The sequence below is a fragment of the Vulpes lagopus genome, chromosome 10 (assembly GCF_018345385.1).
Source record: "Vulpes lagopus strain Blue_001 chromosome 10, ASM1834538v1, whole genome shotgun sequence".
NCBI classification, from domain to species: Eukaryota; Metazoa; Chordata; class Mammalia; order Carnivora; family Canidae; genus Vulpes; species Vulpes lagopus.
The window spans coordinates 9,142,741-9,166,320 of NC_054833.1; the positions used below are offsets into that span (position 1 = coordinate 9,142,741).

Genomic DNA, 23,580 nt, shown 5'->3' on the forward strand with positions numbered 1-23,580 from the left:
CAGAGAAACTGCAAAGAAAATGGGCTGGGGGAGGGAGGGAGTGGTGTTCTAGTGTCTTATAGTTAAAAATTTTCACAATTGACAAAAATTTCCATGCATATTATGTACATAGCTTACAGAGTGGTGATGTGTAGTTGGACCTGATACCTCTCTGAGAATCTCATGAATGCTTATTTTCTCTTAGAAAGTGAATCCGAGGATAGTTCAGATGATGAACCTTTAATTAAAAAATTAAAGAAACCTCCTACAGATGAAGAGTTAAAGGAAACCGTGAAGAAACTATTGGCTAGTGCCAACTTGGAGGAAGTCACAATGAAGCAGATTTGCAAGGAGGTAACTGGACAAATACTTGAATCGTTTTTGCTTTTATTTGAAAAATTCACTTGGCCTTTAGTTCAAAGCAAGATTCTTAAGTGCATTCATTCACTGAATAAATGTCTGCTAAACTGTTATATGCCAGCCATTCTTATAGGTGCTGGGATACTGTGCGTTAAATAAATGAGTCAAAGCCTCTGCCCTGTTGAAGTTACTTCATAAATAACAGTAGCATGTGTACAGTGAATAAAGTTAAAGTGATACATTACAAACTGCAGAGAAAACTATTGATGCATCCTTAGATTATGTTAAAGAAGCAGAATCTTAGGGTCCGGCTGACTCAGTTGGAGGAGTATGTGACTCTTGATCCTCGTGGTCATGAGTTCGAGCCCCACATTGAGTGTAGAGATTAAGATTACTAAATAAATACTTTAAGAAAACAGACTCTCATGAACCCCTTTGTTTTCAGCATTACTGTTCTAATAGGATGGTATAGATCAGGTTTTTAGCCCAGCCTTCTATGAAGTTAGTTTCGGATACTCAGAAATTAAAATGACCTAGTCTTGAATAGGATTCCATAGAGATTCCATACCCTAGATCCAAATTGGGAGATTTTAGAATCTAGTTTCTCATGGTAAAGCCAAATTAAAATTTCAAACATACTAAACATGAAATATTCTATGCTTTTTTGAGACCTTGATAATTGTTTATTCATTTAGCATTCACTGAGCCTTTATTGTGTACCAGGCACTGGGATAGATTTGGGGGTAAAGCTGGGGAATCCGTTCCTTAACTGTCAGGGGCTAACCATCAGGTGAGATAGGAGGAAATAGCTGGTGCAGTGAGTTGGGGACAGGTGGTGGGGGGCTGGGCTGGAAGAGTGCAGAAGGGGCCATGGGACCACAAGAAGAGCCACACCAATGTGGGCCCAGGAGGAGGGAAGGGATCCTAGAACATCAGCTGTGCCATCTAGTCGAGCAGTGTGGACACATGTGCGTAAAAGAGGACAGGACTGCAAAGAATAGTGACTAGTTTAATTTGGGTGGAGACTACAGTAAGAAGGAAGTTGCATAAGAGGGAAGAAAAGGAAAAGTTTTGTAGAACTCCTATATACCTCGCTGCAGAGCTTATTTTTTTTCCCTCAAACTAATGGGAGAATTGGGAGGCTTGTTGGGATATTGGGAGCTGATCAGGGGCACATATAGTCTGATTTTTAAGTCGCCCCAGACACATCGAGAAGGACAGAATGAAGAATGGGATGAGAGGCAAGAAACCCAAGTTTGTCATATCAAAGTTACATGGTGACCGTAATCCAAGTCAGAAATCAGCCTGGTCAGAGATTGCTCCGTGTGAGTGTTAGGACATAGCTGCATTAACCATTGAGGGAAGAGAACAGAGGGTACACTCTGAGAAAAGAGGAGTTTTGTTCTCAACATTATGAGATGAAGTGCTTGGAGCATCTAGTGGGAGACACTGTGACCACTGTAATTCTCGCACGGTAGGAGAGAAAGCCAGCCTGGACTACTGCTGGGAGTTCAGTCCAGGAGTCTAGAGGTGTGGTGGGCCAGGCAAGGAGATAGAGGGGGAGAAGAGCAAAGGTCAGAGAGTCCTGGAGATCATTAATATCAGAGTTAAGAAGTGATTCCTACAAAATACAAAAAATCATAGAGGTGTTATCAAAGCCAAGACAGAGAGGAGACCGTTTCCAGAAGGAGAAGGGTAGTGCAAGTTGAGTGGTCATGACCTTCCATGGGCAAGGACTACAGAGAGCAGTTCAGGGTGGGGGATAGAAATGCCCCGTAAACATGAAAACACACTTTCCCTACTCATGAGGAAGATAAAAATTGAATTATTTTTGCTTACTAGCTTGACAAAAATAAAGAGTTTCCATGCTTGGCAAGTGTAGAGGGAGATGTATTTGTGCTTAAAGTTGTAACAGCTTTGGAGAACAATTAAGAAGTATCTTAACATTTAAATTGCAAATGCCATTTAACCTAGCAATTCCATTTCTAGGTCTCTGTGCTAAAGACAGAGTCACATCTGCACAAAGTGATTACAGTAATGTTCAGCATGTCTGTAATGTTGAAAAATCACAAGCTAACTGGCCATCAATAGGGAAATGTTTAAAGTGGTACATCTATTTTTGGAATGCTATGTAGCAGTTCAAAAGAACATGGAAAAACCTTCCAGGTATTGTCACCTTTTTAAACGTACAGCGTATTTCCCCATCTATGTAAATACAGAAAGACTATACCATCATTGATACGTTTCTGTGTTTGTGTAAAAAGTCAGTTTTCAAGCCTGGAAGAATACAGCACGAACTAGAAACCGGTGTCCTCTGAGGGCAAGGACAAGGGACGGTGGGGGGGAGGGGGTTAGTTCTGGGCCTTTGGTTTTCCTGAGCATGCTTGTGATTTTTTAAGGGGGTTATGAACATGGAGCGGTCAGGTGGGAAGGACTTGGACGTTCTTGTTTTGGACTCGGTGTGCAGGAGGGAACTGTTCCCAGCGAGCCATCTCGAGGATGGTAACTGCTAGGATTACTGACCCTTGGATTGAGAATGAATAGTGAGGAAAGTGAATAAAGCTGCTGGGGCAGCCCAGGTGGCTCAGCGGTTTAGCGCCGCCTTCAGCCCAGGGCCTGATCCTGGGGTCCCGGGATGGAGTCCCGCATGGGGCTTCCTGCGTGGAGCCTGCTTCATCCCTCTGCCTGTGTCTCTGCCCCCCCCCCCCCCCGTGTCTCTCATGAATAAATAAATAATCTTTTTTAAAAAAATTAAAGCTGTTTTAAACAGCTTTTTTGGAAGGAAAATAGTAGCCACATGGAGGGTGGGGATACAGGCTGATGAAAGACTTTAGGATGGTCGGGGAGAGAAAGCACACGTGTGTGTTAGGCTTGGGGCCCGCGCTGGACAAGGAGCGGGACGGCGGAGGAGAGTTCAGGAAGGTCAAGGAAATGGGGGGTATTTGTGGCTCCAGATACAAACAAGCTGGAGGGAAGAATTCTGTCAGCGGAAGGAATGCATAACAGTGGCTTCTTGGCCAAGAGCAAGGAGGAGGAAAGGCTGAAAATGCTCTTGATAGGAACAAAGGAGGGACTGCTGGCGAGGCTCTGGCATTGGATGCCATGAACCTGAAATGGGACCAGTCTTTTAGAAGTTCTATTTTCCCACAGCAGTCTTTTCTCTGGACTGACCCTAGAAAAGTTGGTAGTTAGACCAGTTCAGGGTTAGGAGTTCTGCAGAGAAAGAACAAGGGCGTGAGCAATTGCAGTGATGTGAGTGATTGACCGTCTCTAGGAACTGAGGGACTGCCGCCAGCGGGCCAAATCCATCATCCCATCTGCTTTTTTGTAAATAGTTGAATGTGACAACCACATCCATTCATTCTAGCGTGGTCTGTGGCAGCTTTCACGCTACAATGGCGTAGTTGAGTGGTTGCAACAGATACTGTGTTTCTGGAAAAGCCAAAGCCATTTAGTCTGGCCCTTGACTAAGAAAGTTTGCCTACCTTCCCTGTACCTCAGGAGTGAAGCCTGCAGGTGTGGATGGAGTCTCCGTGAAGTCAAGCAGCAGGGAGCCAGCCAGTTGACGGAGATACAGACATTTAGAAAAGCTGTAGGAGTAGAGCTTGAGAGCTGAGAGCACTGGCTCTCAGGGATTTAACCTTGGGGACGGGATTGGGTGTTGGGAGTGGAGGCTGAAGTTCACTAGAGTTCAAGTAGTGTTGGAGGATGCAGCAGGACAAAGTACAAAGTCTCTGTGAGACACTGACAGGTAACCTGCCAGTGTAAAGAACTGAGTTCCCTTACCTAAGATCTGTGCGTGTAGGTGTTTAACTCACCCATGTCTGTTACTTCAGCTGATAGTCCCAAGAGCCTATATCACACAGAACGTGTGAACACTAGTCTGTTTTCTGCCCGTTGTTGTAGTTCTCTGGTGAGCCAGAGCACTGCTCAGGCGCATGTGTGTTCCTACACAGCAGCCATTTTTTCTTTATCCAAAGGTAAAGACTATCACTGGAATTTTAAATCTGCTTTTTATCTGTTTCCTTTTCACTATAGGTATATGAAAATTATCCTGCTTATGATTTAACTGAAAGAAAAGATTTCATAAAAACAACCGTGAAAGAGGTAAATATGTCCTTTTCCAATTTCGATCAACTTGAACATCTTAAGACAAAGGAATTATGTGTATCAAATACTGCATATTTTTTAAAATACCACTAGATCACATTTGACCCTCACATTTTCTCAATAGATGGGGGAAATATTTTTCTTTCCCACTGTAAAGCTTAAAAATACAGACTGATCCGTAGTGACAAAACCTGACCTCAGGCTCTCAGTGTATGTGGGCAGCCAAGTGCATCACAGACTCTCTCAACTACTTGAGCGTAATTGCTGTCCAACAAAGGCAGAAGATCAACAGTAGCTATAGTTTTATATTGGTCCCAACAGACGTCCCAAGGTCACAGTGTAAAACAGGTTTAAAAAGTTTGGGGGAGGTTATGATTTTTGTGTGCCTAATGTATTGTGGATACAGGAAAATGATGTTTCTCTCTCATTGCAGCTGATTTCTTGAGGCAGTGGAGACAGAGGACTTGTCCCATGGACGTAAAGATCTGATTTATACCATTATACCAGCAAAGAGAATGTATTTCCTTTTCTAAATCCCTGCAAGCATTGTGTTGGTACAACTTACTGCTGATCTTTTTATCTTTGAGTGTTATGTAATTTGAGTTTGTTGTTTTAAATTGCATTTCTATGCAGTTTTAGTTTAAAATTTTGCATGGCAGTCACTGTTCCTTGCTTTTATAGTTGTATTTTGTACATTTTGGATTTCTTTATATGAGATCGTAGATTCTCGAACTGTTGTAGTTTTTAGCGCACTTAGTATTCGCTTCAGACATACTTTTAATCAAGTAGAATAAACTATTATTGACATTTATACATGCAGAGACTATGGCAGTATTTAGTATATGAAATATTTTGAATACACATCTGTCAGTGGCGGTGTGTTCATCATATTAAAAAATATACAGGCTTCAGCTATCCAGATGATTAAATTGGAAATTTTCTGCTGCATGTGTATATATGTCAAATTGTCAGCATGACAAAAGTGACAGATGTTATTTTTGTATTTTTAAAAACAAATTTGTTGTATATAAAGTTTTTTTATTTCTTTTGTGCAGATCAATTTTTAAACTCCTCTAGGTAGGTATCTTTACAGTTAAACTTTGAAATGTCAGTGTTCGGCCAGATGGTATGACGGAGCAGTGAAAGTCAGAATTCAGTGGAGAAAACACTGAAGGAACAGATCGTTCTCTGCTTTGCCTCAGAAGTGTCATCAATTTGTAGTTTTAGTGTTAACTCTGCAAGTGTCTGTAGATACATTTTATATTAAGGATCAACCAAATCAATACATCAGAACTTCAAAATTTGGGGACAGGGTGGAATCAATTAAGTACAAGCACATTTGGCATATAATAAATGAACTGATTTTTAACTGCTTTTGCCCATCCATATAAAATGCTGATATTTACCGGAAAGGGGGCCACCTCTATAATTATGATAAATGTACTGAGTATAACGCTAGAAGACAATGTGTAGGCAATAGTGGGTATCTCCAACAAAGTATTTCTCAGAAGTGGTAAAAAGACTTATTTTTAACATTAAAGAAGTTTAATGTATTTGTGGAATCAGGGCTTTTGGGTTTAAATTTTGGCCAATCAGGATTCTAGGTGATCCAACATGTAGACCACTCCTGAATGAGACTGTTTTATCTTTTAAATTGTCTTAATCAGTTTATTAAATCTCAATTTTAAAACCTGCTACTTAACAATTAGGCCTTTGATAAATCAGTTGAGTGATTAAATAAAAAATCCATCAGTAGAACCGGAAAGATAAAAAAACGTGTTGACTGTTAGGTATTTTAACAGGTTTGACTTGTTTTCTTGATAAATACAAATGAATGGCATAAACAACTAAATGAAACCTAAGAATTGGCCTTTGATTTTAAATATTTAATTTGTTCCTATAAACCTTGTCAATAAAAATAATAAATCCATGCTCTTGTCTCTTGCATCAATGTTTTATGGTTTCTGTGGCATTTCCCCTCTCACTGAGGATTATGTCCCCCCTTTGCTGAGGATTTCAGAACAGGGAGTTTTAGGTAGATTTAGCCCCACCGATGACCCATTTAATTTGGAGTGCTCCTCAGGGATAACGAACCACTACTGTGGAGAAATCACAAAGGAAAACTGGGAAGTGATCTCATAAATGGTAGGTTATTATTTTGTGACCATTTACTTGAAAGAGGGTAAGCAGTAAAACCTAGGAGTAGAAAAGTTTACAGAAGGTTTGGAGGAGAGGGGACTGGTACCTAGAACGAGTGTGTTCATCACCACAGTGCACAGTGTATTTGAAAAACAAGTCTAGTTTTTATTAAGCAGTTTTACACAACCAGCTCTTCACAATCTGCAGTTAAAACACTGTGTATTCACTGCTGTTCAATTACAAAGTCTTCAAACAGTGAAAAACATATTCAAAGAAACTCAAGAATAAAAGTACCGTGGTTCCCTAAAGAACAAAAAATCAAATGATGTCACTTGAGACGAAATCTTTTACATACACATTTACTGTACTTGGCTAACTAGGTTTTCCCATAGTTTGCTGGTAGCACAGTACAAGTTTAAGTGCCCAGAGACTAAAGAATTGTGAACCATTTCAAACTTAAAATACTTTGCATTTTTCACTAAACACATGCTATTTAAACATTTTAATACATAGCATTTTAAAGCTGAATGCTTCCCAACCAGTACCAATGAGTCTTAATCTGATAATCTCAACATTTTCCTGCATTAACCCAACTTTGAAACCAATTTACTGCTGTTCACTTTTCTGTATTTGCATCATACTTTGATGGAGAGGGATGTGTCTAAATGTGTTCTACAGTTTGCATAAAATAACTTTCTACTTACAAGGTGACTTTAAAGATACTTTGCAAAATATTAGGTATTTTTAAAATTTAAAGTCCTTTTGAGTCCCTTTTTGAAGCAGACTGACAGAACTGTTCAGACTTTTTAAAACAAAAGCATTTAAGTTTTACCATTCACTTTTCTAACTTCTTGGCAAGATAAGCATCCTGAAGACCCTGAAACCAGTGTTTATTTTGTCATGAGTGAAAAAAGGGAAAAAGTAAATATCTGCCATGTTCTCAGGCTTTTAAGATATGGCTTTACATGTGTAATATTAGGATATCACATTTTTCTGCAGTTTTCCAGTGGACCTGCCTATGGAATACTGAAAACATAATGCTGTAAAAAATATTCCTAGAGTTTGAATCAGTTATTTTAAAAAGCGGCAGTAGAAGGAGTTTCTTATTAAAGTATTCTGACAAGAAAGATCTTTTTGCTCTAGTGGTTGCCAAAATTAAGGCTATTTGAAGTGTGCCATCCACCCAAATTTGGCCCTTAGAAAAATAGCCATATTCTAAATGGTCTAAAGTATGAAGTCTATACTATAATCTCTAACCCATTCTAAATGATAGAATATACCTGCGCTGTTTAAGGAGTTGAAAATTTTGCTGATTTGCCAATGAGTGCACCAATCTAAAACCTCGTGTCGCAAAAGATACCTGAATTTAAATTTCTTTTGAATAACCCAATGGAAAGAAATATGTACAATATAAAACAGTCTAGAAGTTTCATTTACTTTTAACTGAAGAGTTTGTGCTGTATCTGAAAAGGAAAGATTTCTATCTAAATTTTAAGTAAAAGCTCAATATCGGAGCTATATAAAAGTCTTAAGGCTCATTGGCAAAGATACTGATAAACTGTCACAGAAGAAAAATGCATGGCTTTATCTGGATTTTTAATGATTGCTGCTTGGTTTCTCAATGTTTGAAAACTGATGAGCCCAATAAAATGTCCAATTTAAAGGGAGTCTCCAACCATGGAAGAAATCCTATCGAAAATCTTAAGGTTCTATGCTGCCTTATTCTGAAATACAGAAAACTTAGCCCTACTCAACCTGTGGAAATTAAATATAAGTGCTGCAAGAGGATTCTTGGGGCTAATGCTCTCAGAGGTTCGTTTAGTTTGATTTTATGCAAGTGAGGTTTTACACGTGTTTCAGACTTTTTACCATTTGGGGCAACAGAAGAAAGCAGGGTCCAAACAAATGTATTCAAAATGCTGCAATCTTGCTTGCTTCTCGAACACCACTCAAATATGCCCCTGTGACAGTTTGTGGGAAATGCCTGTTTGTTGCCTGTAAGAAATAATTGCATATCTTGAGGTCACGTATAGGGAACTCTGATGGTAATCGGTAGATAATACAAGCTACACTTTCCGGTCCTCAAAGTTCGATGGCACTCCGGTGCTCATATGAACACTCCTCAGCCGTCCCTGCACCTGCCGTCCTCTGGTCATTCCCCCCCCCCCCCCCCCCCATGCTTCACCACCCCATTCCACGACTTTCTCTACAGTCCTGGGAAGTCCTGTGTGGCAATCCGTACGATGTTCCTTCTGTACCCTGCGCTGGAACTAAGAACAGTGACGGAGCCCTGGGCCCTGGGCCCCATCAGCGTAATCACCCTCGCTGTTAGGATCGTGCTGAGAAGCACGGAGCCCCAGCCGAGTCCTCTGCCTTGGGAGTTGTGCAGACGGCTGGACCCGGAGGACAGCTGGGTCACTGAGCAGGAAGCGGAGGACGGTCAATGGACAGCCCGCTTTGCAGGGGGTTCCAGCCGGACCAGAACCAGGCCCCCACGACAGGAGAGACAGCCTGATCTGCGGCTGGGGCGTGCGGGGCACGGTGAGCAGGTCTGGGCCTGGGCCGGAGCTGAAGTGGGGGTGAGCAGACCCCAGAGGGGGAAGTACCCCGTGGACGGAGGTGTGAACAGAGGTGTGTGCCACGTCGGGGCGTGGGGGGAAAGAGCCAGGGCCAAAGACTCCAGGAAGAGAGGAGTGAAGAGGAGGCAAGGACACAAGGACTAGGAGGGGGAGAGAGTGGCGGGAACCTCACAGAAAAGGGTCTAAGCCGCAGCCGCTCGGAAGCAGAGGACGGTGGCTGGAGGGCACAGTCACGCTCTGCTCCCACAGAGCTGGCTCTCTGCAGGCCAAGGACGAACCAAAGAGCCGGTTTTTAAAGGATGTTCTTTTGTAATCATCCAGAAATCAGGAAGAGGAAAGAGAACATTTCAGCGACACTCGTACGAGGCCTGAAGCTAACCTTCCACGTACGACAGCGCGCCGAGAATTCGCTTCACTCTACGTTACGAAGAGCACCCTGGTCCCTCACCAGGTCCCCCACGGCCACTGCCATGACCCACCGGGGATCTGAGGCAGAGGCAAGGTCGAGGCACCGAGCCAGATGCAGATTAAGTCACGTCCTCATAACGAAGGGCAAGGCTCCGGCTCCCGGGATGTCAGGAGCTGCCACCAAGCAAAGAGAAACTACATGTTCCCAGAGGAAAGAGCTATAGATAGATACCCCGAGGCCTGGGATCCAACCACCCGTCGGCGAGCTTACCAGAGCTTTCGGGAGGCTTTATAAAAATTCCTCACTCAAATCTAAGCAGATAATCAAGGATGGGATATTTGGACATGTGGGAGGCTGACGCTACAGGAACTCTGAGGAGTCATGAGCAAGAGGAGGATGCTACCAAAAGAATAATCCAAGGACAAGAAAGTGCTCATAAGCACAAAATTTCCAAGAGTGGGAATATGAATCTCCCCCGCCACCATAGGATAAGGAGAGAGATGAGGAACAACAAAGAAAAGAAAGATCCTCAGTTCAGGAGTTCCGATATGTGGAACAGAAGACTAGAAATAAGAGGAAAAAGTGGGGAGACAATGATCAAAAGTGAAAAAAATCAAGGACTAAAAGGATATAAGCATCTAGATTACAAGTGAAAACAGGCACAGAAAAAAATTAGCGATCAAAACAGCAAAAACATTTCTCAACAGAAATTTTTTAAAAAGGCCACTTTAGGACAGCTATTAGCAAAAACCAGAAAATTGGTGGGGCATGTGGGTGGCTCAGCCGGATGGGCGTCCGACTTTTGATCTCAGCTGAGTTCATGACCTCAGGGTCGTGGGATCGAGTCCCACGTCAGGTTCCCCAACTCATCTCAGAGTCTTCTTCAGATGGTCTCTCCTCCTCCCTCTGCCTCTCACCTCCCACACGTACACTACCTCCCTCTCTCTAAAATAATCTTAAAAACATCTCGAGTGTTGGGAACTTTGTGACTGCTGGGGGGAACGCACAATGGTGCAGCTGCTGTGGGAGACCGTGGATGGTGCTTGAAGGAATTAAGCGCCGAATTAATACATGATCCAGCAATGCCTCTTCTGGGAATATACCCCGAAGGACCAACCGCGGGGTCTTGAAAATACACGTACACCCGTGTTCAGGGCACAGCATTAGTCACAACCGCCTAAAAGCAGAAGCAACTCCAGTGTCCAGGACATGAATGTGTACACGAAATGTCATCTCTACATGTAATGGAATATATTTAGTCTTTTTTAAAAAGGAAGGCTAGGGAAGCCCCGGTGGCCCAGCGGTTTGGCGCCGCCTTCGGCCCAGGGTATGATCGAGTCCCACGTCAGGCTTCCTGCATGGAGCCTGCTTCTCCCTCTGCCTGTGTCTCTGCCTCTCTCTGTGTGTCTGTCATGAATAAATAAATAAACTCTTAAAAAAAAAAGTTTTACAAAAATAAATAAATAAAAAGAAAGGCTATTCTGACACATGCCACAGCGTGGATGAACCTTAAGGACGTTCTGCTGACTGAAATAAGCCAGTCACAAAGGACAAACACTGGACGATCCCACTGAGAGGATGAGGCACCCAGGACAAATCTGTAGAGATGGAAAGTAGACTAGTGGGCTCCAGGAGCTGGGGGTAGAGGGGATGGGGAGGGTTGCTTCACAGGTACCGAGTTCCAGTTTCACAGGATGAGAAAGTTCTGGAGATGGATGGTGGTGATGGTGGCACCATGCAGCGTCCATGTATTTGGTGCCACTGAACTGTACACTTAAAAAATAGGATGGTAAGAGCCTCGTTCTAGATGAAAATGGGCACTGTCGCTCATGGTGTCCAGAAAAAGTGAATGTGGCTACACTGAGATGGGAGGCGGTTCCATCACAGCAAGATGACCGCAGGGGTGACCACGAGGCCCTAACATCCTTGGCTGGGCTCAGGGAGTACAGTGGAAGTAACAGGACTTTTCAATGTTAGAAACAATTAAAAAATAATGATTTTAGATCATTTGCCAAAAGAGCAATCAGTGTACTTCCTACAATTTGACTTGTAAAGAAACTGGATTCCAAAGATGATCCAGGGGATCCCTGGGTGGCTCAGTGGTTTGCCGCCTGCCTTAGGTCCAGGGCATGATCCTGGAGACCCAGGATTGAGTCCCGCATTGGGCTTCCTGCATGGGGCCTGCTTCTCCCTCTGCCTGTGTCTCTGCCTCTCTCTCTCTCTGTCTCTTTCTGGAATAAATAAATAAAATCTTAAAAAAAAAAAAAAAAGAAAGAAAGAAAGAAAAGATGATCCAGCAGCTGGAGAAGTCTGGAAGTCTGTCCATATTCGAGCGGATGAGAGAAGCCCAACCAAAAGTACCGTGACTATCTGTCGGTGACAACTGTGGACTAAACACAAGTTCTTTTAAAGGGGCTCTTTTGAAGACGTTGATTCCAACTTTGGAGGAACCATGGTGATTGGCAGTGGAAGGAATCCCACGTGAAATTCCTCACAGAAAAACTTACGGACTTAAAAAAAAATAGGATGGTAAGTTGTACATCATGTGTAATTTACCACAATTTAAAAAAATAATAAATATTAAAGAAAGAGAAGAAGGAAGACAGGGATCTAGAAAATTAAAACGCCAATGCTGGAGAGCAGTAAGGTGGCGTCCCAGAGAGGCAAGGCAAGAGGACACCAGGAAGGGGTTTCCAAAAGTGGCGCTAACACGGCAGCTCCCAGGGCCTTGACGGTGCTCCAGGGAGGGTGGGGGCCCCCAGCAGACAGGTGGGGAGAATTCAGCTAAGGGATAAAAGGGCCACTGCGGCTGTCAAGAAAACAGCTGTGTAAGAAAGGAGTCCACGAACACCTTGGCTCCACAGGAAGCCACGTCACACGAGCACCGATGCCCATTCTCAGGTGTGAGGTCACCACACTGAACGGCTAAATCGTCAACCCGAGGGGAAGTCAGACAGTGTCCACCCTGTCAGACCCGAAGTCAACAGTGGAAATATCTGAGAACAGGCAGGAAATTCCTGAAGAAACCACAGGAAAGGTTAAAAATGGTGTCCTGGGGGTGTGAGCTGGATGTGGAGGGGCCATTCTGCTGTTTGGTGTCACGATGCCCCCCCCCCTTTTCTTTTTAAGATTTACTTAGTTTCCTCCCCATGGGGAAGAGGGAGAGAGACTCTCAGGCTGATTCCATCCCACCACAGAGCCTGACGGGGCTCGATCTCCCGACACGGAGATCATGACCCGAGCTGAGATCGAGAGTCAGATGCTTGACCGACCCCCCGCCCGGGAGGCCCCTGGTGTCATAACACTTTGACTGTGTCTGACTTTGCTTTGAAAACTCTGGACACACAGCACTTTAGTTAAAAGAAAGTAACCAAAATAAAAGTGACCAGGTTCGAGATCATGGTACGCACCTCGCCGGCAAAAAAGACAGTTCCCTGTATTTCCTCAGCAATGATATCGTAGGCTTCTCCGCTCCCGCCTGTCTTCACGAAGCTGTAGGCCATCTGGATCCAGGGGTCTGTGCTCCACCGAGTGACAAAATACTTGGTGGGGTCTGGGACTTCCTGTGTCACGGGGAAGGAACCACCACCCAGGATCAGCGGGGGCCTGGGAGGAGCTGCAGCCCGGAGCACAGATACCCAGTCCCGCCTCCTCCAGAAACAGAGATGGTTCCTGGAGGCTCTGACACGGCGCCCCCCACTACACCCCCCACCTGCCAGCTCCCCCCAGGCCCAATGTGTGCTGCGTCCTGTGTCCTGCCCAGGCTCTGCAACCTCCCCCGACATCTCAGGTCTACATCTTGTCTGGCCAGAGACGTCCTTCCCATCCACCCACCAGGCCGTCACCAGTGCCCTTCCCTTTCCAACACCCGGTATGTGCTGGAGGTGGTGGAAGGAGGGTATCCAGGCCAGGGGTAGGGAAGGAAGGGGGCAGTCCCCGGACAAGCTGGATTCTCAACAGCCTCCTCCACGGAACAGCCATTGGACGATATGTTCCATGTTCACTAAATTTCAAATAATTCTGTGCCTCTGATGAGCACATGAAAGATATCTCTACGGAAACAATGTGCTAAGTTCCAAATAACTAATGTGAAAACAAGTTTTGGTGAGATGTGATCACATCACATAAGATAAGCAACAACCCGGGTTCCTCTCTTTCTCTAATTTACCTAACTCTTGAGTCATTTCAAATCTTTCTACTCCCACTCCTTTATTTGAGAAAAAAAAAAAAAAAAAAGCCACGCCATTTACAAATCTCCCAAGACTGTGAGCTTTAGCAAACTGGCAGATATAAAGTACCTAGCTCTGTCTGTGGGGTAGGAGAAAATTCTGGACCGTATCTGTTTGAAAGGAAAGTTGTCAAAGCTTGCTGGGGTTTGGGTTAATACAGGACGTAGGGAAAGTGCTGAGCCTTTTACATCCTTGGGAAAGAAAGGGGATGTGGTGCTCGCTTCAGCAGCACATCCACTAAAATAGGAACCACACAGAGAAGATTAGCATGGCCTCTGTGCAAGGATGACATGCAAATTTGTGAAGGGTTCCACATTTTGTGCAGTTCCCTAGCAAACAGCCACCCTTTGTGGATTAGCACAGGAGGGGGAAAGAAAAAGAAAGAAAAAAGAAAAAGGAGGGCGTGTGCGTGATGCTAGCCAAAAAGGAAGACAATGGTGTGAAAGGTGCCATAGAATATTGCTGTAGGTTCATTTGCGTACCCCTAAAATTCGTATTTTGAAGCTCTAAGCCCCAGTACCTCATAACGGGATGATATTCAAAAAAGGGCCTTGCATGAGGTAATTAAGTTACAGTGAGGTGAAGAGGGTGGGCTGTAGTCCAGTATGACTGGTGTCCTCACGGGAGGAGGAGACTGGGACAGGCCCACAGGCCAGCACAAAGGGAAGACCGTGTGAGTGTGAGGTCACGGGGGAAGGCGGCCACCTGCAGGCCAAGGAGAGAGGCCTCAGAAGACACCAAACCGGCCTGCACCCTCCCCGGCCCGGTGAGAAAACCAACCTCCCCCGCTGAGACCGCCCAGTCTGTTTTGTTATGCAGCCCTAGCCCCCCCAGCACCCCCCCAGCACCCCCCCACCCCCACCCAGGGATTTAGGTGGGAAGCCGGACATGGGAATCAGGAGTGACGCAGCCCATGCCTCCATCTCTGGCATCCTCGGTCACGTAAGGATGGCTCGCTAAGCTGACAGCAAGCGTGTCCCGCTCCCCAGGGGTTTCTCTGACCTGCTCCTTGAACAGCTCCCGGAGGGCAGCCATGCACTGCTGCAGCACCTGCTTGTCCTCCAGGGTCCTGATGGACGCCACAGCCTCCCCAGCCACCACGGACATCAGCACGCTGTGCTTCTTCTATGGACACGGAAGGCAACGGCACTTTACACTTTCTGCTTTCAGTCCACGAGCCCCTAACTGCCTGATCAATAGGGAGGGACCTTGTTCTCACAAATCTCCCTCCTTCCTCCTGCCCCCCATCCTCATCTCAATCACCAGCCCGCTCCCCTCACAAAACGCATGATGCAGCTGTACATCTTGTTGTTTGTGGCTGAAAGGCTCAGGAAGAAATATAAATATCAAAGCCAGGGTGCTCTTGGCTTTTCCCTTATAAGAACTTGTTCTAGAAGAAACATAAGGAGATGGGGAAGAAAGACCTGCAGATAAAATCAGGGGGGGAAAAAAAGTAAAGTAAAATAAAATCAGGGGGGAAAATTTTCTCGAATGGTGAAGACATTTCATCCATGGTTCCCGAGTGAAACCGCTTAAGATGAAGTTTCTTGGAAGGAAGAAGAAGGGAACAGGAGGGTGACTCTTTTACGTTACCTCCGGGTCCATCCCCAGTCCCAGACCCGCTCCCTCGCCTGTATCCCAAAGTCACATCCGCCAACAACCCGAGCCGCCTCCTCCTCCTCCTCCTTCTCCTCTGGGCCCCTCACACCCACCCTTCACCAAGCCCGAAATCTTGCACTTTCCACAAGCAACTTAATCTATCCCCCGGGGAGCGCCGTGAGCACTGGATACTGGGGCTCCTACAGGCCCAAGCAGGCCGCCAGCACCCGAACACAGACCCAGAGCGGCCACCATGTCCACTGGTGCCTGAGCCTGGCCAAATGCTAAACGGTAGTGAGGAAATTCAAACCGCACTTCACCGATGATTTTACCTGGGGATCCATGTCATAGAACACAGCAAAGAGGCCCCGCTTGCTGGCACTGGGAGGAACGTGACCAAAGAAGTCAGCCCCTTGAACTTTACTATCCCAGAATCTGTACGGGAATTGCAAGGCAATCTGGAAAGTGGGCAAGAGAAAGATGGTTAAGAGTTTCTGGAAGCAGAAGTCCAGCAATCTCTAAGAAGCAACCTACAGTTCTTAACTAGAGCCATGAGCAAAAAACCCAAACCCAAATGTGCTCCCTCTTCCCATGTGCCTGCCTCGTCTGCTCTCTCGTGAGCACCTGGCTTTTTGTGCCATTCACAAATGATGGACCGCCATAATGGACCCCCAACAGCCACTAGGCTAACCTCAAGATGCAAAGCATCCCTGAGACCACAGCGAGGGCTGCCAGCACTTCCAGCAGCAGCTCTGGCACATGCCTGCTAGAGAAGATTCTAAAGGCAGAGGAAGTGAAACTCCCTCCTCACTGGGATCAATTAATGGAGGGGAGGTGTGAAAAGCAGCAAAAACAAAAACAAAACCACCACACACACACACACACACACACACACACACACGCCCGAACTACTCTAGTTACATGTTCATATGCCAAGTTCAAATTCTGAATGGCAAGATTCATTTTCCTAATGTCAAAAGTCAGACCGCAGCCAGCTCTCCTCCTCTCGTTTTGATAACATCCTTTCCTATGCTTCCTGGGGAATTATTCACAAGGGAAGAAAATCTTCGAATTCTATCTGGATTAAAAAATGACCCACTACTTCCCAAGACCAGAAGTGAAGGCACTCCAGTCACCAGACTCGAATCCCTTCAGTGCTGAGGCCCGAGTGATGCAGTCACCTTTTCAATGATGCCCGCGCCCAGGCTGTTGATGGCCTTCATCTTCTTGTCTGACAGCGGTGGGTTAAAGTGAATGGCACCCTTCTGCAGCAGGGCCAAGGGGACAGTCACTAGTACCTGAGAGAGGAAATGAACAGTTTAAAACACAGAAGCAACTGAACCTACCACCACCACCACCACCACCACCACTCAGTGGGTTCATTACCAGGAAAGTCTCAACACCCACAGGACAGTCCTCTCTGTCGCCAATCGTGAGACGGTCACCACCCCACGTTACTGGGAAGAACCTGGGCTGCCCTGTACAGGGTGGCAGGGTGTTCACTGCAAAAGGGTGCCTGGCTGCGCAGAAGCGGCATCCACTTGGAAGAATGTTGGGAAAGAAGAGTCAGTAGACCGCAGTCCTGGAAAGCAGGACCGTAAGAGGAGACGGCCCTAAATATGGAGTCCAAAGAACTCTTTCTTTCTAACATGTGGTCAATATCTGCCCTACTAACCTCAAAGCACTGGGGTGATGCTTAATGTGAAAACTCTTACGATATACACTGATATGCTTCATAAATGGTAAAGTACCTCAAAAACATTACAGATTATTACAATCACATAGAGCCACAAACACAGTTTTTTAAAGGACAAAATGGGCACTTGGGTGGCTCAGTGGTTCAGCACCTGCCTTTGGCTCAGGGTGTGATCTGGGATCGAGTTCCGCATCGGGCTCCCCGCAGGGGGCCTGCTTCTCCCTCTGCCTGTGTCTCTGCCTCTCTCTCTGTGTCTCTCACAAATAAATAAATAAAATCTTAAAAGAAAAAAAAATCATTCAGGAGAGCTGAAGTAACAGATGCTAACAGAGCCTTCAAGCATCACTCTCAAAGTCCCACCACAAAACCCGGCCATGGAAGAGCTGCTGTCTCTCCATATAATCAGGAGCTTTCTGGCTCTAGAACCACATCACCACAATCACGGTCAAAAGCCATCACACCTGCTATGAGCTCCAGAATCACGCCGCTCACAGAAAAGCTCCAGCAGCACAATGGGTTCCTCATGCTCCCCTTGTGCCCCCCTTGTGGCTGGTGAGGGGAGCCTGGAACCTCCACCGGCCGCACTGCAGAAGGACCCAACATCCGGACCATTATGCTTGTCAGACGCAAAGCAAAAGTCAGACCGTACCTTCCAAGCCTCACGCTGGTGCATCTGAGTGGCTGGACCATTTAGTATTTAGAGCCTCAGCCGCTAGGGAGTCTAGGAAGTGCGGGGGTGTGTGTGTCTACCTCTATCTACAGTGTAGGACAGCACAGCCAGAGGAGCACTCACGGGCAATAAATGCCAAGCACCCCATCGACCCTAGCCCTCAACCAAAGATTTAGTTCTCTGGCCTGAACCCCAACACCAGGATCCCAGGAAGGCCAGAGTTCTTCCTGTGATTGTGTCACTATTTTCTGCCACAGGGAACTTTGATAAAGTATAAAGCATTAAGTATTTTCTCTGTCAGCATCATGCAATCAAAAAAAAAAAAAAGTGTGTGTGGGTGGAGGGACAGTTTCTTGAATGTGTAAGAACTTCAAGGAAATAAGATCTAGATATTTTCCCAACAACAAAAAAGCTTTCAAAAGCACATGAGCTTAGGTAAACAGGCGAAAGAGATGAACACACCTTGACCAGGGACCCACACCAGATCTCAGATCTGTGCAGATCTCGGGGCAGGCGGGCCTCGAGGCTGCACTACGGTTTGTCAAAATGTTTATCATGTTGGGGTGGAAATCTTTCACTTGTTTATAAGTTGGGGGAACTTCCGATTCAAACCATGTGCTGTGTGTAGACCACCATAAAAATCACAATACTTCCAATACGCTTTGGAGCAGATTTTGGGGCACAGCTATGCCCTCATATCTCTGGAGAGCTGGATCCAAAGAAAGAAGGGTCAGGCAGGGGGTGACCCAGCAGACAGAGGTCAAGCCTTCCACTGACTTGCAATTTTAAAAAGAGTATTCTAAAAAAAATTTTCTTTACCGCTAGGAGGAGCCTTAGATACTACCCTGATTCTCACTTTGGGGCTCAAAGGGGGCTTGGTCCACACTGGCCGCATGGTGGTCTCACCCGGGGAGCTTTACAAACGTGAACAGACTATTCCCTGAGAATGTGTGTGGGGTGGGGTTCTGTAGTCTGTCTTTTCCCAGGTGAGTGTGATGTGGGCCAGGCCTGAGAACCACCAACAGGCCAAAGACTCATCGAGCCGCCCCTAGGGATCCCGGGCAGGAACAGAGGGCCCACCCCGCGGGCTCATACACTAGACCCCGTCTCTTCGTCTGACATGCAACCCTTCACTTCTGTGTGAGGATCACGGATGGTGGAGTACTCCTAGATCAGAAAAATGCAGGACACAGCTAACCTGGGGCCCCGTCATAGTCTGTCGGTTATACATTTAGGTCCTCGTCTCAGACAAAACTAAACCAAAATTAACTTATGGGGCTTATGAATCCCCCTCCCCTCCAAGTAAGCACCTCTGCGCTCCAACATCACGGGAACTTCCGTGTGATGTCACATAGCATCGCACCTCCCACCGTCCACCCACCAAAGTTGTTCACAAAAGAGTCCAATAATATAAAAGTACTCCTGCCATTTCAAAATGAAAACAAGAGCTGTCTTGAATTGAAAAATGATTCCATGGCAAAACAAACAAACAAACAAACAAACAAAAAAGAAAAAACCCCACCACCACCTTGGAAAGTATGAATCCTGAACAATTTTTTTTTGTAATGCACAACTTCAGAGCCTTTTACACACTCATATTTAACCCAAAAAGCAGACTACATTATATAATACTTTTCAAACTCATCTGGCCAAAGGATTTCTTTTCTTATTTAACTCTCAGGACTGATGTACATAGAACCCACTTTGAGAAACACTTTTTGGAATTCCATATACCATGAATCTAGACAGAGTTAGATTGATTAAGTCAGATCTGCAGATCCACACATAACTGAACGGAGATAGGTAACTCTTCAGGCCTCAAGGCTCCGCGCAGATCGCCAAAGGGCAAACTTCTTGGTGGAAAACAGACCCTCAGGCCCTGGATGCAGCACCTAGCAAAATTCTAGCACCTACCTTTTGTGCCGTACACCCTGTCCCATCCGTAATGGTAACCTGCACTTCATCTCCAGAATAATCAATGCTCTGTACCTGCTCAAGAAAAACAATCATGAAAGCCAAGAGGCATGGAGCCATAGATCCAGGATCCCCTCCTGTCTCCAAGACTCCAAAGAATCATCTCCTGGCACTCAGTGATCTAAATAACATTTACAGCTTACTTCAGGCAACTACCATTCAGTCATTTAAATTTATGGACACTGTCAGAATCTGGGAAATCTTTATAAGACAGTCTAAAGTGCAATACACACATAAATCACCATCTCTGTGATTAGAGGGATACACAACACAAAAGCACAGGACGACGATGCGAAGGGAAAATTTTAGAGAGAAAATAGATGCGCTGTGGCAGGGAGGTCGTGAGACTCCTGCACCTGTTATTAGTAACAAAGATGCATCTGAGCCACTGTAACTTCCCAACAGTGGGGTTACCTCATGAACAAGGTCAAAGCAAACACCTGTCTCCTGTGTAAGCCACGTGCCCCAAACTCCGCATCCTCCAAACGCGAGGTCAAACCAGAGTGGCCCCTCCCCGCCGCTCCCTACTCACCGGAGACTCGAGCCGAATGTCTAGGCCTTCTGCCAGTTTCTCAAGGATAACGGAGTAGCCAGGTGTTAGCAGAGTGTGGTCACCAGCAAACTGGGCAAAGAATTCGTTGTGGTCCCAGGAGCGAGCAGATACCTGGAAAACGATAATGTGTAGGAGAGTTTATTTTTTTATTTTTTTTATTTTTATTTTATTAAAACTCTACCCCCCCCCCGGCAATGTGGAACTTGAACTCACGACCCCAAGATCAAGAGTAGCATGCTGTACTGAGCCAGCCAGGTGCTCCAGGAAAGCTTATTTTAGAATTAAAAGGTAGACACCCTCCTGGGTGGCCCAGTCAGTAGAGTATCATCTGCCTTCAGCTCAGGTTGTGATCCCAGGGTCCTGGGATCGAGCCCCACATCAGGCTCTATGCTCAGCAGGGAGCCTGCTTCTCTCTCTCCTTCTGCCTGCCACTCCCCTTGCTTGTGCTCTATGTCAAATCAATAAATAAGATCTTAAAAACAAAAAAAAAGGGTAGACATAATTTGGGCATGGTTACCACTGCTTGATAAAAACACAAGGTATATTATGTGTCAAAAGTCTTGGAAAAGAAGAATTCAAGGAGTAGAACTGCTCTGAACAATCCATCTACAGACATGCCAACTATCTGTCTTCAACGTGGCATCTTGAAAGAGGCCGAAACCCGGCATGATTTTGGAAGACAGTGTTATTCCAATGGCAGGGAAGAATCGAAAGCAAACAGAGAGGTCCTGATCTGGACAGCAGGTCGGGGTCCTCCGTGGAGCCTCTATTCAAAACACAGATCTGAGGATCAAGACCACAGTGGCTGTATGAGCGGGGTGAGTTTAAATTTATTTCAGCGAAACACACCGACCACAACTGCAAGGCCGCTCTATCTTTGGTCTCTGGAGAACTGTGTTCTCTGACCACCAGGGCTCCAGAGAAATGCCTGCAGGGCATCGAGCGCAGGGGAAGGAGGGCGGTGAGCCCCAGCCCTCACCCAAGCAGCCCCAGGCCCTCCGGCACCTGCTCGACTTGCTGAGCTGCTTTGCACTGCGCATTATCTGAGAGAAGGTTTCTCCTGCTTTCAAAACAAAACAAAAAGTCTCACCCAAGGTAGGGTGAATAAGCTCAGAAGTCATGGTTTTTGAACTTCCCAACAGCAGTACCAGTATTTCCTGTTTACCCAAACCAGTCTGGGTTCAGAATTTAGCTGCATCACAGAGACACAGACACCGAACACCAGCCCAGTCACACCTGCTGGAGGCTGCTGCCACAGGCATACTCCAGGTTACTGAGGTGGAAGTGAAGCACCTGTTCCTCGAGGTCACTGAACTGGATGCCAGACTCCTTAATAAAAGCTTTGTAGATCTCTTCTATCTTTTCTGCAAAGGCAAGGGAGCAAAGCAGAGAAAACAGCTGTCATATCATTCCCCAATTCCTCATCCTCTGCCTTCCACCCCCTGCAACCCCGCCAAACCCCCGACTTCTGGAGTCCCTTCCCAAGTAAACCCCTGGGGTTGGGGGGAGGTTGGCGGAGGGGGAGGACATCTTGATAAGGTTGGTTTCACTCAGGAAGGAAAAGCTTATCTTAACTAGAAACAAAGAATGTAGGCTCTGTATCATCAACTATGTTTCGTTTCTGCCTGGTTGAAAAACTTTTTTTGGGGGGGGGTCAAGGTTGGGGGGGTGGGGGTGGAGGGAGTATCCCTGTCCCCCCAGAGAAAGCTCCTCTTCCCTTTCTGGTCCTACTGTGACCACCTAAGGTCAACTTCTTAGAATGTCTCCCCTCGACGAACAGACCTATGAGAGACTACTGGCTGTATTCTCTCCAACAAAACAAGAATAATCCATCCCAAGCTCTCGTCAGCTCAGCTTTCTCTGGCTCAATACCTCTTAATTGCTGGTTTTCTACTCCCTGTGTAATAAATTCCAAAGCCCACAGCCAGACAACGCGAGCACATTTCCAGCCTTTCCAAAGATAGCACCTACTACCTGCGGCTACACGCTCTGCTGAGCGGTGGCTGAGTCTCTTCCTGGTAAATTCCAACCAGGGGAGGCCTGCTGCTGTTTCCCCCACCCCAACCCAGGCCCCCTCACTGTCCAGCATCACCTGGCCACCACTGGTCTTGGGAATCCTGCTCGCTTGCAACCCCGACATTCATCCACCCATGCAACTGGAACTTTCAGCTACACATACATACAAGCCCTGTGGCATCATTTCAGTTCTTGTCTGAGATTCCCTTTTTTGGGGAGGGGGGGGAGGGAGGAGGCTCGTGTCTGACAGATGGTAAGAATCCTAGCACAGAGCCCTTCTTCAGAACCTTCGAGGTGAGGACCACCAGCCCACACGTACACTGCAGAGACTCAAAGCTTCGATCAAGCCTGTGCATTTGCTTAAGTAGAAATGGAACTGAAAATGAGTTAAGAAGAAAAAATTTTTGACAGCTCCAGACTCTCATTAAAATCTTCCATTCTAAAAAAAAAAAAAACAAAAAATCTTCCATTCTGAGGCTACACCGTATAGGGGGATGACCACGGCCCCTCTAGATCTGAGCCAAGCTTCTGCCCCCAGACCACAGGGCTTTTTAGCTTTCATTACCAACTTGTGGTCCCATCCCTGCCTCCTGCTGTGTGGTTTCTATTTTCCTTTAGGTTTTGTAGATTCGGGAAGAACCAAGATTGCTAGTAGAGTATATAAAATTAAGTATAAACAGATTGGGAGAAGACTTAATGTGATTTTTATGTAAAATACATTTAAAAGCTTTAGTACATATGCTTTGTGAAATTAACTCTAGCTTCTTAGTATTTATATTTGGGTGTTTTCAGCTAAGTGCTACTTAGGTGTAATCTCAGACAGCTCAGATACTACCGGGCAGGATAGAACTAGAACCTGACACAGTTGGTGTTGTAGATCCTCCCTTGATCATTTTTGTTAAGTAAGGCCAAGACAAGGCAATTAACTTTTTTATCTGGTGGCCCAGAAAGGAAGGGTGAAGAGATAGTCCCTGCGACTGAGACATTTACCCCAAGCAGTGAGGGAGCAGACATCAGGATAAAGAACTAAGAAGCCTTAGAAGGATACATACAGTTGAAGCAAATTAACATCCTGCGGACAGAGTTCAAATGATCACACTTTCAGAAAACCCCGACCTGCCACTACAAGTGAATCCATTCAGGCCATAAAAATTGTTGGTTAAATAAACATCAATTTGGAACGCCTGGGTGGCTCAGCGGTTGAGTGTCTGCCTTTGGCTCAGGGCGTGATTCCCGGGATCGAGTCCCACATCAGGCTCCCTGTGAG

General features: G+C 45.8%; 2 protein-coding genes and 2 non-coding genes across 6 annotated transcripts in view; 3 read left to right on the forward strand and 1 right to left on the reverse strand.

Moving 5' to 3' along the window:
• Positions 1-6,379, forward strand: part of DEK (DEK proto-oncogene) — a 30,552-nt gene extending 24,173 nt beyond the window's left edge. Inside the window, exons 9-11 of one of the 2 annotated variants that reach the window (XM_041771360.1) lie at positions 185-333; positions 4,378-4,446; positions 4,883-6,379. In XM_041771360.1, the coding sequence (XP_041627294.1) occupies positions 185-333; positions 4,378-4,446; positions 4,883-4,894 (230 nt within the window). In that variant the 3' untranslated portion in view covers positions 4,895-6,379. Of the gene's footprint in view, positions 1-182; positions 334-4,377; positions 4,447-4,882 lie in introns of those variants that run through there. The other variant, XM_041771361.1, reaches the window with a different exon arrangement.
• A 353-nt stretch (positions 6,380-6,732) lies between these two features.
• The window catches only part of KDM1B (lysine demethylase 1B), a 59,954-nt gene continuing 43,106 nt past the window's right edge, over positions 6,733-23,580 (reverse strand). For both annotated transcript variants that reach the window (XM_041771906.1, XM_041771905.1), the window contains 8 exons: positions 21,534-21,661; positions 20,277-20,408; positions 19,685-19,759; positions 16,586-16,702; positions 15,737-15,862; positions 14,808-14,930; positions 12,987-13,139; positions 6,733-8,583 (listed from right to left, as the gene is read on the reverse strand). In XM_041771906.1, the coding sequence (XP_041627840.1) occupies positions 8,500-8,583; positions 12,987-13,139; positions 14,808-14,930; positions 15,737-15,862; positions 16,586-16,702; positions 19,685-19,759; positions 20,277-20,408; positions 21,534-21,661 (938 nt within the window). In that variant the 3' untranslated portion in view covers positions 6,733-8,499. The remainder of the gene's footprint in view (positions 8,584-12,986; positions 13,140-14,807; positions 14,931-15,736; positions 15,863-16,585; positions 16,703-19,684; positions 19,760-20,276; positions 20,409-21,533; positions 21,662-23,580) is intronic.
• Positions 11,371-11,502, forward strand: LOC121501075. Its single transcript, XR_005990513.1, has one exon. It is a non-coding gene; the product is annotated as a small nucleolar RNA SNORA1 (small nucleolar RNA).
• On the forward strand, positions 14,019-14,125 carry LOC121501123. The gene has a single exon (XR_005990545.1). It is a non-coding gene; the product is annotated as a U6 spliceosomal RNA (small nuclear RNA).